At 39.6% G+C, this 18500-nt stretch overlaps 1 protein-coding gene across 6 annotated transcripts in view; it reads left to right on the top strand.

Annotated features, from left to right (window-relative positions):
* palld (palladin, cytoskeletal associated protein) overlaps positions 1 to 18500 on the top strand; it is a 175748-nt gene that overhangs the window by 148581 nt on the left and 8667 nt on the right. For 4 of the 6 annotated variants that reach the window (XM_017687824.2, XM_037537933.1, XM_037537934.1 and 1 more), the window contains 8 exons: positions 1997 to 2671; positions 6647 to 6782; positions 7199 to 7300; positions 9461 to 9499; positions 11977 to 12198; positions 14452 to 14601; positions 16077 to 16165; positions 16903 to 17035. In XM_017687824.2, coding sequence (XP_017543313.2) covers positions 1997 to 2671; positions 6647 to 6782; positions 7199 to 7300; positions 9461 to 9499; positions 11977 to 12198; positions 14452 to 14601; positions 16077 to 16165; positions 16903 to 17035 — 1546 coding nt within the window. The remainder of the gene's footprint in view (positions 1 to 1996; positions 2672 to 6646; positions 6783 to 7198; positions 7301 to 9460; positions 9500 to 11976; positions 12199 to 14451; positions 14602 to 16076; positions 16166 to 16902; positions 17036 to 18500) is intronic. The other 2 variants (XM_017687836.2, XM_017687827.2) reach the window with 2 other exon arrangements.

Here is an 18500-nt window from a genome sequence, read left to right as displayed (position 1 = left end):
ACACACACACACACACACACACCAGTTACACAAGGCATCAACTCCCAGAACACAAACGTGCACCGCCCACAGCTGCAGCTTCAGTCAACCATCTAGTTGCAAATACACACACATGTACTACAAGTGTCACGATTTTAAAGATTCATATTTCAGTTCAGTATCTTATCTTGTTATTTTATGTCTTATATTAATATAATGTTAATGTTCTCAGTGTAAATAAATGCACACACTCTACAGAGAGCACTATTCTGCTCACTGTAATGCATAATTACATTTATTTGCTGAATTCAGCATGCTGGGGAAAAAACATAAAATGTGACCTGTGCAAAAGTTATGGCACATTTTATTTTATATGTTTTTCCATTTATGTTAAACTCAGCAAATAAAATAGACATTGCAGATTTAAGACCAGCATCTTGAAAGATCATCAGTTTTGAGAGGGAGAGCCATCTTGGGTTTACGCCCTGAAGAGACCTTTACGCAGCCTGACTGATGATGTCATTCCAAGAGCACAGTGTGTGGCCCTCCAACACACAAATCACATCTTCACAATGTCACAACAACATTGGACTCACGTTTATAGTCATTTACTCCTCTCACTGTGGTTTTCAGCCACGTACAGCAAACAGTGTTTCCGGCATGTGAAGGTTACATTTAAGCAGAGTTTGTGGTAGAGCTGGAATATATCTGTAATGCAGTTACATCACGCCATGCTTGATCACCATGATGTGCTCTTAAAATGTTGTTGTGATGTTAGTTTAATTGTATTGTACTTTGGGTCATGACTCACTGTGAAGTAGCGGTGTTAAGAAGAGGATGTGGATGGCTATGCAGATTACAGACTAGTGGAGACACACCAGGATGTGAGAGGAAAGACTTGTCATTGTGGTCTCCTCTCCAGCAGCAAGAAAACACTCAGAATGACTCTTCACAATCCGATGTAACCAGATTGATAATATAGTCCAAAGACATGGGTTGTCTGGGAATTTCAGTGGTGTTATCGCAAGCTAATTTGGTTGTTTCAGAACACCAAGTGATCGAATACCTGTTTGTGTTTATGAAGAAGGATTTTCCATTGAGTAGTTGATGCTTTGCAAATGTATGATCCTCATGCTTTTGTGCCTTATGCTTTAAACGGCCATGTCTTACATTTATTTATTTATTTATTTACTTATGCATGTATGTATGTATCTGCTTCTTTTGGATGCCAAAAACAGTTCTACTTAATTTTTGCATGACTGTTTTCTGGATTCTCTTTATCACAAAGAATTAAACAAGCTGTTTCTGTACCTTTAAGACTAATATATGGTACTGTACAAAAGACTTGGACTCCTAAACACATTATTTAGAGTTATTTATTTTGGCAACGAGTGTATTTTTACATGTAAGCTCATCATATGTCTTTAGAATTGAGGCAAATTAACAAATACACCAAAAGTAACAAAAATCTTTTTTCAAAACATTAGTTGATATCATTTGAGCTAGTTTGAACAGTGTTTGGTTCCAGATTTCTCCCCAGTGCCTCCAGCCAACACTCTTCATTTAACATATAGAAGGATTCATTACCAAACCAGATATTGGATTATGCATTCAATTAATACTGGGCTTAATGGAGGAAAGGTTTGAAAATGGTTAAACACCCTCACAGATGTAAAATCACTACGTCTTGTATAAATATTATTTGCATTTATTGTAAAATATGTGACTTGCCTCTGTTCTTACTGGCTGTTCTTATTAAAAAGTCCCAGCTGAAAGTCTACTTATAGCTTCAAAGCTGAATAGGTGGGTGTGTGTAAATGTGTTTTTTTCTCAACAAAAACGATAAAAAAATGGGCAATTTTTGACACTCCGTTTTCATCTGTGGGCCGCATGGCCTGGGCAGCTTTGCCATATTTAAGATAAGATGCTACATCAGACTTTTATGTAAAAAAGTAGGTTCTTTAATGCTGAACTACAGATAATAATTTTCAGTTTCTTCCTAATTTTGTTGCCACAGAAACGCCGAACAGCTGAAGCAGCTCCATGATCAGGTCCTATTAGAGCAGCAGGAAGTGGCTAAGTGTCAGCAACAACAGCAGCAGCTTGAGCAGGAAGCACCACCCCCTTCTCAGCAGGAGCCCCAAGAAGGCCCGCCCCCATCTCCGCCTCTTCCCCCTCCCCCATCTTTCCAGGAGCTGGAGCGCAGCACCATGCAGACCAGTACGTTCAATTATGCTCGGCCCAAGCAGTTTATCGCCGCCCAGAGTCCCAGCAGCGGCGGGCCAGTGGGTTATTCCACGCAATCCTCCACCTCCTCCAGCTCCAGCCTGACCTCTCCGCTCTCGCCCTCCACGCCCCACAAGCCTTTCAGCCGTGTCTCCCTGCCACCCTTCCAGCCACAGCCTAAAGGGGGCAGTCTGGAGTCGCCTGTTTCTCCGTCATTTCCGCCCCCTCCACCTCCCTTCTACAGCTCCAGTAATGTCTCCTCCCCCTCTGGCCCACCCCAGGACTTCCCCCCTCCCCCTCCGCCACCACCACCACCTGTCAGCGCCAGCCCCACCCGCTCTGATAGCTCCTCCCCCTTCACCTCTGTGCCCCCGTCGCCCGCAGGGTTTTTGGTCTCCGTGCTACCAGCCACGCCCTCCACCCCACCAGTCAACGCCCTAGGACTTCCCAAAGGCAATGGCACAGTGTGAGTACTCCGTTTTGTTTTTTTGTGTTTTATTTCTATTTTATATTTTATATTTTATCACACATAAATACACAGACAATATAATGATCCACAAAGCCCATAATTTGAGTTAAATAATTTAGGTCCATAATTCAGTTATCTCACAAAGCAAATTGATTACTGTATCCATGTTGTTGCAAAACTTTCGAATGAGATTGAAGCAGAGAGACAGGAGGTGTGTCATATGATATGATGGTGCTGGAGTGGGTTACTGATTAGTGCTGGTTGTTTGCAAACTTGCAGGTCTGATTTAAAAAAATTTTTTTTTACACAGATCTGATGTATTCAGAGCTATGTGGACGCACAAATCTGGTCTCTTCAGATCAGACCTCGATGTTTGTTTATTGCCCGCTGTACATGTAGTCATTCAGCTTTAACTTGGCAGCATCATCTAACTTGAAGTGAATCAAGTTTTTATGTTCTTATTGTCACCTTGTTCTTTTAACTGTAATTTTTTATCTGTCAAATTCAAATCTACTATTTAAAGCTGTACTTTATAAGGGTACTATATAATAAGGAAAGTCAGGTAAAAACGTGAAATATATGTATAATGCATAGCCACAACTTAGTAAGGCATAGGAATGTGATCCTAATGCATGGCCATGACGTGGTTATCTTTTTCCCCATGCCTTATGTAGGCCCAATCCCATTTCACCCCTGGCCCCTAACTCTTAGCCCTTAGCTAAGTTCACATCTCGGGTAAGGGTGTTTCTATTTTTGTTGAGATAAAGGGGTAGGGTGAAGTGTTGGGGCTACATGACCCTCCAAATGGAGCTTTTTCAGGGACTCCAAACTGAGTGCTATGAGAAAAAAGGAAAACCGGCAAGATGGCTGTACGAGAGACCAAAGAAACCCACAAATATGAGAAATTTCTCCATTAAAAATTTACAATAACGACTGTTTCATCTTAGTTTAATGACGTTTCACTGTATTCTGGTCGTTTTCTTCATAACAAGCATAAAATATCACTAATAGCATGCTAATGTCTCAGTAGCTAGCTAGCTAACTTTCCCATTCCACCTTAAAATGTCCAGCAGTTCTGACGCCTGAAGCGCCAGAATGTAACTGCTGCATCATTTAAGGTGGAACGGGAAAATTCGAACAAACTGGTTAATAGCTGACTTCAGCTTTGCCTCACCAAAGAATTAACAGTGGGCGATGATTATTAATTGTCTTAAACCCCCTCTTTGAAAGCATGTGATGCCCTAAATGTAACTAAAGCCCAGCAGTGAGGTCGCTGAACCTTTCTCTTCACTGCTATTACTGAAGATGGGCTGGGTCGCCTACAGAGCAGTGCTAGTGGCTGTTAATGAAGCAGTGTTTTATTTTTTAATTTGAGGTTTGTCCTTTTCCAAGGCCAAGATTTCAACCGCTACCCCTTGTAACTCAATTGCAAGGGGTTAGCATGACACTTGAAAACAAGGGGTAGGTATAAAAAGAAGAAATGGGATTCAGCCTAAGTCGTGGCCATGCATTATTTTTATTTATACAGGATGTCACCAGCAGGGCTCCACAGGGGCTGTGAATCACCCTGTAAAGTCAGAGGCATCGAGTCGGACAATGTGGGAGTTGTTTGGACCGTGTCATGCGTCTTTACATATTAATGTCATGCGAACAGTCTTAAAATGAGGGTCTGACTGGCAAAGTTTCTCAAAGAGGGTCTGAAGCACAGCTGATGTTTCAGAATGTTCTGCTGCACATTCAAGCGTAACCATTTGCTTTTTGTAGTATTTTTTCAAATGAGTTACCGTGCAGCTGCAGTAAAATGTTAACAATATTGACCTATAAAATACTGTTATGTTTAATATGATAAATGTCAAACGCTTAGTGTCTTGTGTATAGTTAGGCCGAGCTTGCAGGCCTTCCATGTAAGGTTTACAATGCCACATACAGAGTTCTGAGCTAAGCTGTGTATTCATTCTGCACGGAGTATAAGGCTTTTCCTTTTGTTATATGAGCAGCAGTAGAGCAGTGCATAGGGTGCAGAGAAGGATTTGGAACACAGCCGTGGACTCCTGCAGCTGCACTGCTGCTCCTGGATGGAAGATGACGTTTACATTCTTATAAGGCATGTTTATAGAGACAGGAGGAGCGCAGAGAGGGCAAAAGAATGTTTGTGCGTGCTGTGTGTAAGTGTGTGGGTTCAAACAAAAGGTTTTATCAAAATATGTGCCTTTATGCCTCGTAATTAGAAAGCAAAGCCTGTCAGTTGGAGAATACAGAGGATCCTAAAGTCGAATAAACACTTCATAACAGAGAAAGATCATCATAGTTTTTACCCAAATGTACACACTGGCCTACTGTACAAATATTACTTATCAAGCTGTTTTCCCGAAGCCCCCCAAGCCTGGCAGACGTTCATATCATAGTGTAGAAACAAGAGCTCTTTCCAGGTGCAGATTAATGACTACGATCTTTAGCAGAGGGCTAACGTTCATGTCTCTGCTGTGGTCATGTTGATGAATTACTACTAGATACAGTTCTCATCAAAGAATAATCTTTCTTCGACTGAGTTCCTACATTCACTTTTATCCCCAACCTTTTCATCTCCATCTTGGTAATTTATTCTTCACTTGTTTTTCATTGCGTCTCCCTCTTTCTCTCTCACTCACTTGCTCTCTCGGCATTCTAGAATCACAACATGGGAGATAAGAGAGCACTGTGGAATTTCAAAGCTCAGGTTCATCGAGGAGACACACACAGGCACATTGATAAATTAAGCTGCATGTTTTTTTGTTAAAGCTTGTAAGCCCAAAATGACTTGGAAAAAAACTGGTTCAGTTGACTTGCATTAAAAGTAAAGTAGGTTATTTCCTGTAAAATTACCATTTTGAAGGTTTTAATCTGACAACAGCGATATATTTCATATAAAATTACACTGAATATAATATGCCTTCCATTATTTTCAGGAGGCTTACTTTCAGTTTTACAGAAACTGCAGGGATATTTTTCCATGCTTTCAGAGTTCAGTCTTAGAAGTTGGTTATTTTCTGCAAGGATGGACAAACTCCTGTGGATGAGTGGAGCTTTCTTTGCTCCTTTCTCTCAAAATGAAAGCTTTAAGTACTGTTTGCCTAATTGTGACAGTTTTTGTTGTCTACCAAGTCTTTTTGGACCTGGTTATTATGAATCATGTTACCTATTTTTTCTGTTCATATCTTTTTAATCATTTTTGAACTCTAGTTTTGGAAACTCCTCATTTTATGCTTGCCCTTTCTTCCTGATTAGAGTATCTTATATTTAATCTGTTTTACTGGCAATGAAGTAAATCAAGAGTGGTCTTCTGCACAATACACTCCTGTATACCTGCTTTTTGCTTTTTGTTTTTTTTTCTCAATAGAACAGAATTGTGAATTAGTGCATTTGTTTGGATATTGAGAGAAATACATTATTTCATGTGTCTTTGATTTCCTTTTTTTGAAGTTTTCTGTGTGAAACCAAATCAAGTATTTCAAACTCTATACATAGACAGTCTATCTGAGCAGGATTTCGGATATACATCATCATCATCACCATCATCACCATCATCACCATCATCATCATCATCATCATCATCAATATTTATTCAGTGCTTAACTGATGTGAAAGCTGACTGTTTACTGTTGTAGGTTCAGCTCACAGGGGCGGGTCACCTGTCAATCAGACATGTCCCTTATGTGTCTAAGCTGCCGTTCCTGATTCCAGATTTAAACCAGAACAGATGTTAGCGAGGGCCGAGTCACTCCAATAGGATACATATCACTTTTTACAACTTCCTGTGATTCCCAGCATATCTGTGACACCAGAAGAGCACACACACACACACACACACACACACAATATATATATATATATATATATATAATATTTGTATGTGTGTGTGTATATATTTCAAAATAAACATTTACTTTATGCATACTTATTTTAAACATATATACAATCTCTCATTCTGGACAGTGGGTTCCCACGGAAGACTGGCCGCACCCCACGGATTGTTTCTGACTCTGAGATCCAGGGCTCCAAAGATGCTGTCATCCAAGACCTGGAGAGGAAGCTGCGCTTCAAAGAGGAACGCCTCAGTAACGGCCAGCAGGTGTGTGTGTGTTTGGTTCACTAAAAAATTAATTTGAAAAGTAACCATCAGTAAAGCTAATTATTAGTATAAGATTTCTCATTACACTCACTCACATGTATTAAAGATTTAGTAATAATTAAATTCAGTCATATTTGGGAAGCTGCCTTTTGTCCTTATGTCCCTTGTATCATATTAACATGATGAAAAGACTTTTCTCCTCTGAACTGTAGGTTCTGGGAGTCATTCTGTACAGTTTTTCATAATCAGACAACTTCCTGTGTGTGTTCCATATCTGCAGCATACACCACCAACACACTTTCAACACTAATAATGTAATTCTGCATTAATCATGTCTAAATGGGGCGAGAATGTGCACGTGTTTGTGTTTCACACACTAACCCTGGCTCTGACCCATTAATCCTGCTTGCTTCCAGAGGTTAACCTATGAGGAGAAGATGGCTCGAAGGCTGCTGGGCGCGGACAGCGCCGCCACAGTATTTAACACGCAGCAGACAGAGGAGGAGCCAGCCACACAGGTACACCCAAACACACATACACATAAAGTTCATATAAAGATTGTCTTCCACGTAAATATATTTTGGCTACGTTCATATTTACCAGGCTGAGGTGGCTCACATCTGATTTTTGCCTTAATAGCCTCTGTGTCACAGATTTGATGCTTTCAGAACTGTGCGGACAGGCTAATCTTTTAAATTTCAGTCTGAGCCATTTATATCCTATTCATGGCCATGCAACCTTAATGAAAAATGGTCAGATTGGAATTCGTGTTTTTTTTTTTTTTTTTCTTTGTTTGTTTTTTTTTTTTTTTTTTTTTTTTTTTTCTGAAAGCGGTTCAGAGCTTGAAGGCTTGTGCTGCTTGTTTCTTGGTTTGTTGTTGTCCGTGACGCTTGGTCATGTGGTTAATTCACATGACATTATTGAGTGGGATATGTGTATGTATGCAAGTTTGTTTACAGATTCAAGATACAGATGACTGACACAAATCACTTACCCACAAAAAATTTAACCATCAACCTGGAAAGATGAGATCTAAGCAAGAAATTGTAATTTGCATTTAATGTCAGCATAGCCTTTGTTGTGTTGTATGTTGTCTTTGCATCATTCAAGGTACGTGTGCTTTGTTTACAAGTACAATATAAGATAATAACAGATTATCAGAATCAGTTTTTGGCAATAATTCATTCAGAGTTTACAAGCATGTCAGTTATCGGAAAATGAGAATAGTGTGTGTACATGACTTGTTCAATAATCAGATTTCGTTCTAAACACAACATGCACCAATACCATTCAAACTTCTTGCCACAGTTCACTTTTTAATCCTGGAAAATATTTATTTGGGAGTGTTACTGGCTCCAATTTGCACATAATGCAGCTATTTGTTGATGTTTTTTGTTTGTAGCAGTTTTCACTGCTGTTCTGTCTTTCTATTTGAGCATATGTGCATATTTAGAAAAACAAAAGAAATCAAATTAAGTTTAATCATGCGATGAAATTCAGGATTACTGAGCTAAAACCCAGATCTCTTTATTAGCAACTTTAATCAGGTCTAAGAAATCAGAATGTGCCATTAAAACGATGACTTAAATAACCACATAACTGCCAAAATCAGGTACCTATCGTGTTATTGGTATGCGTGTAATCACATTCATTGTTAAGCTTGGGACCATAAGTGAGTATCGCAACATAAAAAGTGCAAATTAGAAAGTACTTTTCAGCAAATCAAAAGCAGTGAAAAACTTGTTGACTACAGTGTAGTTTATAGACTGCTGGCTGGGGTTATGCAGCACTGTGCTTTGCCTGTGTTATTACAGGAGTAATAAGCAAGATCTTATATCAGATTTTCAGCATCTTCAATAATATTTACTGAATGAATTTCTCACTGGCTGCTCTTTAAGAAACTCTGTAGCTCTAACTCTGTTGATGCACAGTTTGGGTGGCCATCCTCTAGCTCTTTGTCAGAGGTCAGTTTCTGATCACTGAGCTGCTCTTGGTTGGAAATGTTTAGGGGTGGTAGACCACCCTCTGCCTAGCAGTGACATTGATGGGTGGAAAAATCTCAGCAACATAATTTGTCTGCCACACAATTAATGCCTAAACAGCACTCAGTGGTCAGAAAGTGACCTATGATGAAACGGGCAGTAGATGATTACAATACAGTGTGTATCATATGTCTATTTAGTGGACCTAACAAGTTGGTGTAACTCATACAGTGGATAATGCGTGGAAGTGAAAATAAGGTGTTTCTAGTTAAGTGTATGATGAGTCTACGATGGAAAAATGAAAAATGTAGAAATTGTGAAATAGTGTTGAGGCCCATGGGGGTCGGTGAGTCAGTGAAATGACTCTTGAACAGTGGTTAGAGAGTGGTTATGAAACAATGTGACTGGTGAGTACCGCTGTCTACTTATTGCTTCTTTAATGCTGATGCTGCCAGCAGCCTGTTTTTATCTGTGCATGGCTTCTTTGCCTGCTCATGTGCATTCGCCAGTGTATGGCCTTATTGGAAATTGTCTGTCATCACAGACATAGAGATGATAAAATAAGATGATGGTAAGAAGGTGAGTATACACACATACACACATATATATGGGGGTGTGATGTGTAATTTCTGGACAGGATGTGACATCATCAGATGGACACAAACCCCCTCTGCCTGTTCTGTGATCTCTTTACAGGAAAGCAGCTCAACTGACTCAGAGTCTGTCCCTCAAAAGGTTATTCAACTTTCCATCTTTCTTTCCTTTCTCTTTACCTCTCTCTCTATATCTATCTATCTATCTATCTATCTATCTATCTATCTATCTATCTATCTATCTATCTATCTATCTATCTCTCTCTCTTTCTTTCTTTCTTTCTTTCTTTCTTTCTTTCTTTCTTTCTTTCTTTCTTTCTTTCTTTCTTTCTTTCTTTCTTTCTTTCTTTCTTTCTCTCTCTCTCTCTCTCTCTCTCTCTCTCTCTCTCTCTCTCTCTCTCTCTCTCTCTCTCTTTCTCTTTCTCTTTCTCTCTCTCTCTCTCTCTCTCTCTCTCTCTCTCTCTCTCTCTCTCTCTCTCTCTCTTTCTCTTTCTCTCTCTCTCTCTCTCTCTCTCTCTCTCTCTCTCTCTCTTTCTTTCTTTCTTTCTTTCTTTCTTTCTTTCTTTCTTTCTTTCTTTCTTTCTTTCTCTCTCTCTCTCTCTCTCTCTCTCTCTCTCTCTCTCTCTCTCTCTCTCTCTCTCTCTCTCTCTCTCTCTCTCTCTCTCTCTCTTTCTGGTCAACCCTGTGTTGGAGTGCTCACTGGTTACCTTCTGCCAATCAAAGTCCACATAGCTCAGTCTACCCATAACTAAAGACTTTGTTAATTTTACCTTATATGTATACCTACACACACACACATATATATAAAATGTGTGTTTCATTAAGCTTGAAAGACAAAAGACGTTAGCAGGTCTTAAAGATTGTACATTGCACCAAAGTATTTAGATGTTTAGGAACAGTGATTTGTGCCTGAGCTTAATTGGACTTTGATATTCCAGCTATCAGTCACTGCTTAGTGCATTTTGATTGGTCACTGACGGAGGTGTTAATCGGGTATTGGAGTTGCATGTATGCATCTGTTTCACACATGATCCAGCTTCTGAGACAAAGCACTAAAACACATGGTTCTCCCTCTCAGAACTATGTAGCGATGCTGTGATCATTTAAATCTAATGTGCACCGAATGCTCAACACATGTCTCTGAGCAAATTGTGTGTCTTCATGTGTGTGAGAGAGAGAATGATGGAGTATGAGAGATGAGTGGATTTGAGAAAGAGAAAAACAGTTGCAAAGTCAATGGATTGTGCGTGTGCGTGCGTGCATATATCTGTGCGTTTGTCTGTCCTGTGCTGCAGCTGTGCCCTAAGCCTGTAATTATCATTGTGATGTGTCATCAGTACACACCACTCTCCAGATGTTCTGGTGAGGGGAGGAGTCAGGATATGAAGAAGAAAAAACAAAAGAAAAAGCAATATAAAATAGAAAAATAAAGGCAGAGTACGCTATAAATGCTAATAGAAAAGAGAAAGAAAAGAGGGAGGGAAAGAGGCAGTGTTGAACAACAATGAGTTTGTTTACATGCACTCGATAATCCAATCATAATCAGATTTCTGCCGTTATCCAGTTATTCAAATGGTCATGTAAACACCATACTCCAATCTAGAAATCCTTTTAGGAAATCTGATAAAGAGGCTGGATTTTAGCTCAGCAATCAGATTTCTCAGTGCATGTGAAATCTACCCCTAATTTCTTTTGGATTTCTCAGCCTGCAAATCTGATATTTTCACATCCAACCTGAGCTTTCACATGTGGTCCTAGATCAGATATGTATCCTACTCATGGCCATGCAACCCTAATGTGATGCTCAGATTGGAATTTATGTGCTGGCAGCAGCGCCAAACAGAAGTTAAAACCTGTAAACGGTGGAAAAGCAGCACATCTCACTTTTTTTAACCTTTGTCTTGCTCTAATAATGAAGCTGAGACCTGATCAGAGTTAATTATCTTCTCAGCGAAACTCGTCCTGCTCGTTAGTTTGTTGCTGATGATGCACGTGATTCATTCACGTGACGTTATTGAGTAGGATGTGGGCATGTGGGTCATTTCAGGACAAATCTAATCTAATCTAATCTGAATCACCTAAACGAGTGTGAACCATTGTGTCAGATTGGATTTTAGTAAAAAATGTAATTTGAGTAATGAGGCTTGTAATGTCAACGTAGCCTAAAATACTTTCTTGATGGAATTTGTTAAATTGGGACAACATGTACCTGGCTGACCATCAGTATACTTGGGAGGGGATGTCAAAATATAGCCTGTATGTGGGTTATACTGTAATGTTATAGTGTAAATAGTGATTAAAGATTAGGTAATTATTATAATTATTATTAGGTTATTATTATTATTATTATTATTATTATTATTATTATTATTATTAGTTTATTATTAGTTTATTATTATTATTGTTATTATTATTATTATTATTATTATTACATTTATTGTGTGCGTGTGTGTGCGCGTGTGTGCACGTGTGTGCACTCTTCACATTTCCTCACCTATTTCTTTTGGACCTTTTTGCTCCTTGTAACCTTAGAATTACCTTCCCTGTTCCTGTACTGTAGCTTAAAAACTCAATTTTCCAGTGTCTCTAACCCCACCTTTCCTGTGTTTTTCATCACAGGAGTACAAGGTATCAAGCTTTGAGCAGCGCCTGATCAGCGAGATTGAGTTCCGACTGGAGCGTTCTCCGGTGGAGGAGAGTGATGATGATGTTCAGCATGATGAAGACGCTACAGGAGAGTGTGTGGCTCCGTTCTTCGACCAGAAACTCAAGCACTACAAAGTGTTCGAGGGCATGCCAGTCACCTTCAGCTGCAAGGTCATCGGAGACCCTAAGCCAAAGGTATGTAAGCCATGGTGTCTTTTCTGAAGGCTTGCATCACTCCAACCAGCATTTCTTCTTAAATCAAGAGCATTAACAGGGAGGGGGGCCCACCTAGTTTGCTACAGTAACAGCCTCTGCTCTTCGGCAAAGGCTTTGTAGTAGATGTTGGAACATTGCTGTAAGGATTTGATTGCATTGAGCCGCAAGAGCATTAGTGAGGTCAGGTACTGATTTTGCTTATCCCGAAGGTGTTAGATGGTGGTCCATCACTTCTTTCTTCCTATACCGCTCTAACTGATGCTTGGAGCTCGGCATGGTGAGCTCATGTGTAGCTGCTCAAGACTGTCTCACTTTATTAACGGTGCCTTTCTTCTCTTTGGAGATTATATGAGCTCTGTGTGCGCTTTTGAACACCTGCATCAGCAATGGGAGCACATTAAAGTAGTTGAATTCATTAATTAGAAGGGGTATCTGAGTACTTTTGGACATATAGTGTATGTGCTGTGTGTAATAATGGTGTAAGCAGGTTAGTACACAAAATATGAAATGGCCTTTATTGCACCATTTTGTAGTAAGGAAATGAATGAAATGATATTGCTTCACCAGTATATTATTTGAAGCTGTGAGCCCAGTATGCTTTCTACTTTGGTGGTCTACTTTCTGCTACTTACAACAGGCAGCATGCCACCAGAATCATATCACTGTTTTCAGAAGAAAACCTTGCATCTGCACTTTTGATGTTTTCAGTTTTTGACATAATTTAAAAGTACCCGTTGTCCTTTACATTGTATGTAAATTTCATGAAGAATGGAATAAAATAGATTACATAAAATTACTTGTAAAAAAAGTCTGGTTCCATTGACTTACATTAAAAGTAAAGTAGGTTTTTTCTTTCTCCTATAAATTTACCATTTCTTCTGTCAACAGCCCATCCATCCATCCATCCATCCATTTTCTAAGCCGCTTTCTTCTGCCACATTTTTCACTCACAAGTCTGATTGAAAACAAAACCATCACAGAAACTAATTCAATACTTTAGTAGTAGTGCCATACTGCTTCTGGCTTAAACAGGCATGAGCATAAATGGAAAGAAAGGTCAAAAAGGACCAGCTTCCTTTCAGCCCTTCAGTCCTCATAGTAAATAGGTGAGTCACATTTGCTCATAAGCCAATATTAAACACGCAACACTAAACATTAACACTTTGTTAAAAAGTGTGACAATAAGCAGTTCAGTGTAGAATATCATGTTATTCACATATTAAATCAAAGAGATGTAACTGTAGTTTTAGATTGTCTTGTTTTGATTGGCGTGTAACTCAGTCACTGATAAATAATAAATCTCCACAGGCAGCACCATGAGCAGTCAAATAGCTTTTAAAGCTTCATAAAAACAGTGCCTCTTATCAGTGACTGTGTCTGTCCTTCTTAATTAACAAGCAAGCATATCTTACCTAAATTATGTGGTCGTATTATTTGAAAACACTAAAGTGTTTAAAAAAAAAACATCCTTAGTTTTATACAGTTGAGACACATACATAGAGGGAAATATCCTTGAGTAAGAATGAATGATGCAGATGGAGGATTTGTTGGCACACATGTACAGTGTGAAATGGTTGATTTTTCCAAGTGTGAAGATAAGTACAAATCCTATGCAGAGAGCAGACCTCTGCAGATTTTAATGCACTTTTAATGCACAGTCACTGTTTATGAGCTGGATTTAACATGAAAAGAAGCATAAAATGTGGTGCCTACATTTTTTTTCCATCTGTTAAATTCATTTAGAAGCAAATAAATAGAAATTGTGCACTAAAATTTGCAGTAAATGTTTTTATACATTTTAAGATTTTTCTCTGTAGAGGATAACAATGTCATTTGAGGCTGTTCAAGCTTTTCTATAGAAATGTTACATAAAGGCGAAAGAGGAGAGCAACAGAGGACGGAGACACAGGGATTAGCATTGGAGGTTTGGTGTTGTGATTAAAGGCGAGGTTTGCCTGCTGCTGACAAGTCACCACTGGGATTCCTGCCATATATGGCTGTGGCTCTCTACCTCTCTCACACTCGCACACTCTTTCCTTCATTTTTCACTCTCCTGTTCTTTTTCTGGCTACTGACAGCTTCTGTAATGACTGGGTGATGACAGCAGACCTGACGAATACCAGCAGTATCTGAGAGAAGGAGAGAGCAAACGAGCACAGAACATCACATGAAAACATGTTGTGTAATGATGTGTACATGTTTTCACTGTGTGCTTATATTTTTTTTGTGCAGGTGTACTGGTTTAAAGATGGTAAGCAGATTTCGAAGAGGAGCGAACACTACCGCATCAGTCGCGATCCAGACGGAACGTGCTCTCTACACACAGCCGCCTCCTCATTGGATGACGACGGCAACTACACCATCATGGCTGGCAATCCTGCGGTACACTTGCATATACACACATTTTATACATCATCAGGGAGGTCATACAGAGGTGTCATATGTATTACAGGTATGTAAATACCTATGGGCCAATTTCCCAAACCCAGATTAAGCCTAAGCCTGGATTAAATCAATAAATGAAACACTATAGATAATGCAGTTTAATTTAAGACTAAGCTCAAAGAGGAATTTTTATTTTTACTTTTTTAACTTTCTGCATAGTTTTACAAAACCAACCAAATGCTTGGAACATTAGAGATAAAACTTTGGCGTTAAACCATGTTTTTAAATACAGGGTGGGCCATTTATATGGGTACACCTAAATAAAATGGGAATGGTTGGTGATATTAACTTCCTGTTTGTGGCACATTAGTATCTGGGAGGGGGAAAACTTTTCAAGATGGGTGGTGACCATGGCCATTTTGAAGTCGGCCATTTTGGATCCAACTTCTGTTTTTTCAATGGGAAGAGGGTCGTGTGACACATCAAACTTGTTTACATTCTAACAATTTAAGTATGCAATAGTAATTAAATAAATCTGTGTTCCCTTTAATCATTGTCCACAAACCCAGCTCTATATGTAATATGAATTTTCTGAGATCTAACTTCCTTGCTGAAGGAAAATTAAAAATGGTTGGTCCTGATATTGTAGGCTGTCCTTTATTTTGTCTATTGTTACTACAAAGTCAGGACATTTTCTGTTTAGAAAACATACAAAAACAAGCACACGCACAAACACATCTACTCTCTGTCTTCATGTTGGTGTGCTACATTTAGAATTGGGCCAAAGCCCATTTTCCAAGCCACTCTTCGTAAACTAAAAAAGATGCGAGAATCCACTCCATGAGGCCAACATAGTGTTGATGAGGGGAAACGTTCTGAAAGAAAGTAGTAGTATAGTAAGAGTATACAGCCTATGGAAAAAGGTTGCGTACCACCGGTCAAATTAGATGTGTTGTCGATTTTCTAAAAGAAACCAATTTAACGTATCCTCTACAGGGAGCAAACTTAAATATGGCATTTTTCTTGCAAATTTTAGTGCACAATTTCTATTTATTGAGTTTAACATATTGAAGAAAAGTAAAACATGAAGTAAAAAAAAGTGCGGTTTAACTGAGGCCAACTGAGTTATGTAGCTTTTATTATAGCCAGTGAGGTCAGGAGTTCACAACCAAGCACACACAGACCAACAATGGATGACCGTTATTATACAGCTTATTGAAACAAGCTATCAGACATTCATTACACTGCATTTCATAAACCCATACATATGACCACCTCTGTATTACAATAGTAATCCATTTTGTTGTCTTGAAGTTCCCTAAAATTCTATACACTGTATAGTTCTATATTCGATACCATGAGTAGGCTTTATATAATCTCTCTCTCTCTCTCTCTCTCTCTCTCTCTCTCTCTCTCTCTCTCTCTCTCTCTCTCTCTCTCTCTCTCTCTCTCTCTCTCTCTCTCTCTCTCAGGGGAGGGTGAGCTGCACTGGTAGAATGATGGTGCAGGCGGTGAACCAGAGGGGGCGGAGCCAGCGTTCCACACCTGGCCACATCCGCAGGTAAACAGTCTCATCCCTGCCCCCCGTGCCCTGTAATTTATGACAGTTGAGGTAATGATTGTCTGATCTCTAACCTGCCCCTGACCTCTGCATAGCTTTATGGGATTAGTAGTCAAAGTGAGGGTGTGTCACAGCTTAAGAACACCTGTGTGTTTTGGACACAAACCCAAGGGTCCTTTTTAAAAAGCAAGAACCTTTTAAAGAGATGGCCTCTTTTTTCCTTTCATAATCATCAAAACAATATTGCAGTTGGGTGAATGAGTGTGAACATTTTTCCATGGGGTGTGGTCCATATAAAGCTTTGAAAGACCAGAGATACCATGTTACCTGTTCATGGTTTTGTTTTAATTATTTATTTGTATAGACCGTACAAACACAGCAGTCACACAACCACCCTCAAACATACCGAGCGATGTTGAGACATAAGTATGTTTACAAGGTTTCGTTCTGACATCAGAGAAATGCTTACTTCCACACACACACACACACACACATATCCACTCGCATGCAGTTCCTAAACATTTCAGAATCAGATCAGGTATTTTGTAGGCTGTTTTTTACACAAATACCTGTCCATCACTATTTTTAACCTCTAACCCCAAACCCAGAGGGCTATTTGTTGGTTGTACTTTTTCAGATCTCTCTCTCTCTCTCTCCTCTCTCTCTTCTCTCTCTCTCCTCTCTCTCTCTCTCTCTCTCTCTCTCTCTCTCTCTCTCTCTCTCTCTCTCTCTCACACACCCCGCTCTAGGTCCAGGGACAGTGGGGAGGAGAACGAGAACATTCAGGAGCGTCACTTCCGCCCCCACTTTTTGCAGGCCCCTGGTGACCTCATTGTGCAGGAAGGCAAGCTCTGCCGCATGGACTGCAAGGTGAGACCACAGACACTCTAAAAGACTCTGAAACCAAGATTCAGTCTCATGTTGAATGATGCCTGGGCAAAATTCTACTTGCATTAGCTATTAAAAATTGACTCAGGGTTGGGCACATTACTTACTTAATTTGCCTTGCATCTGTCCCAAAGTACCCATTGCAGATCTACAACCTGTCTCCTAGAAAATGAAGAAGAATCAAAAAATAATTAGCTTCACCACAGTAAAAATAAATAGACAAACATTTTCTTGGGCTAGGGTCAAGAACAAGGTAAAAAAGTTTACTGTGTAAGGAATGTGTTTGCCTGGTGCTGTGGACTGATTTTCAGATAGTTTGTAAACTGGTGTTTTGTTTTGTGTTTTTTTTCTCAATATTGTATGTTCTTAAGTTAGTGTACCTGGAACTGTGCCCTGTTCCCAGTCACTCCCGGTCAGACATAGCTCCATGCATGAAGGCAAACACTATTGACTACACAAAATAATGTAGAGTGTGAGAGGTGGGGCTAGCAATAGGTCAACTAATACAGATACCCTGACTTCAGTACTGATTCTTCTGAATGATCAATGTGCTTTTTTTAAATTGCAAACTGACAGTGGGTGTGGCTTAAACCATTAATGAGTGTGAGGTTGTTGGGTGTGTGTGTATTTTCTGGCTGCAACACACTACTGTCTTACCAGTGAGTGCGGATGGTAATAACATGCAACATGGAATAGTTGGTGTTTGTCATAACAGTGTATCGAATAATAATTTAGATTAAATTAGGTTTCTGATATGCAGTCAAGCTTGCCTCTAATGTTACACAAGCATGGCATCTATGTCTGACATCTATGCTCCACCAGAGGGCAGTGTGGAGTTGGTGTCTTATATTTTGGCATGACTTTAAATCTATTCAGTCCAAAGAAGGATGCAGGCCGGCCAAACACTACCACACACCGGATGATAAACGATTTGTGTTAGTCAAACTAGGATTGAAAGTCCAGCCCTTTTGCTAACACTGCCTGACTACTTGGGCATTGAAAGTTGATTCCAAGTCAGTACCATAAATTTACAATACCCAGCGCTAACAGGGAGCTACAATACAGCAATGCGTATTCCTGGGTTGCAAGATTCTTATGTTAAAGAGATTTTAAAAATGTCTTTTCTGTTTGAGTGTTATAGCAAGAGAGTAAGAGTTTGTGACTGAGAGTGTGTGTTTGTGTACGAATGAATTCTGGGAAAAGTTTCCTCCCTGTGCATTCCACATAGAAGGGGGGGGATATCAGTGTTGAGGTTAGATGTTTCAGCGCCTCTCTGATGATAAATGACTTCCAGTGAAAGAGGAGAAAGCTGGAATTATTTTCTCTCTCTCTCTTGCTCTCTCTCTCACTGTATTTTTTTTCCTCCTCTCTAATCCGAAATATTTCTGTTTCCGTTTGATTGCCCTGATCTCCTGCTGAGTCTCCTCTTTGTACCCTGCATACCTTT

The sequence above is a fragment of the Pygocentrus nattereri genome, chromosome 4 (assembly GCF_015220715.1).
Source record: "Pygocentrus nattereri isolate fPygNat1 chromosome 4, fPygNat1.pri, whole genome shotgun sequence".
Classification (NCBI taxonomy): domain Eukaryota; kingdom Metazoa; phylum Chordata; class Actinopteri; order Characiformes; family Serrasalmidae; genus Pygocentrus; species Pygocentrus nattereri.
This window is presented reverse-complemented; position numbering and strand designations above follow the sequence as displayed.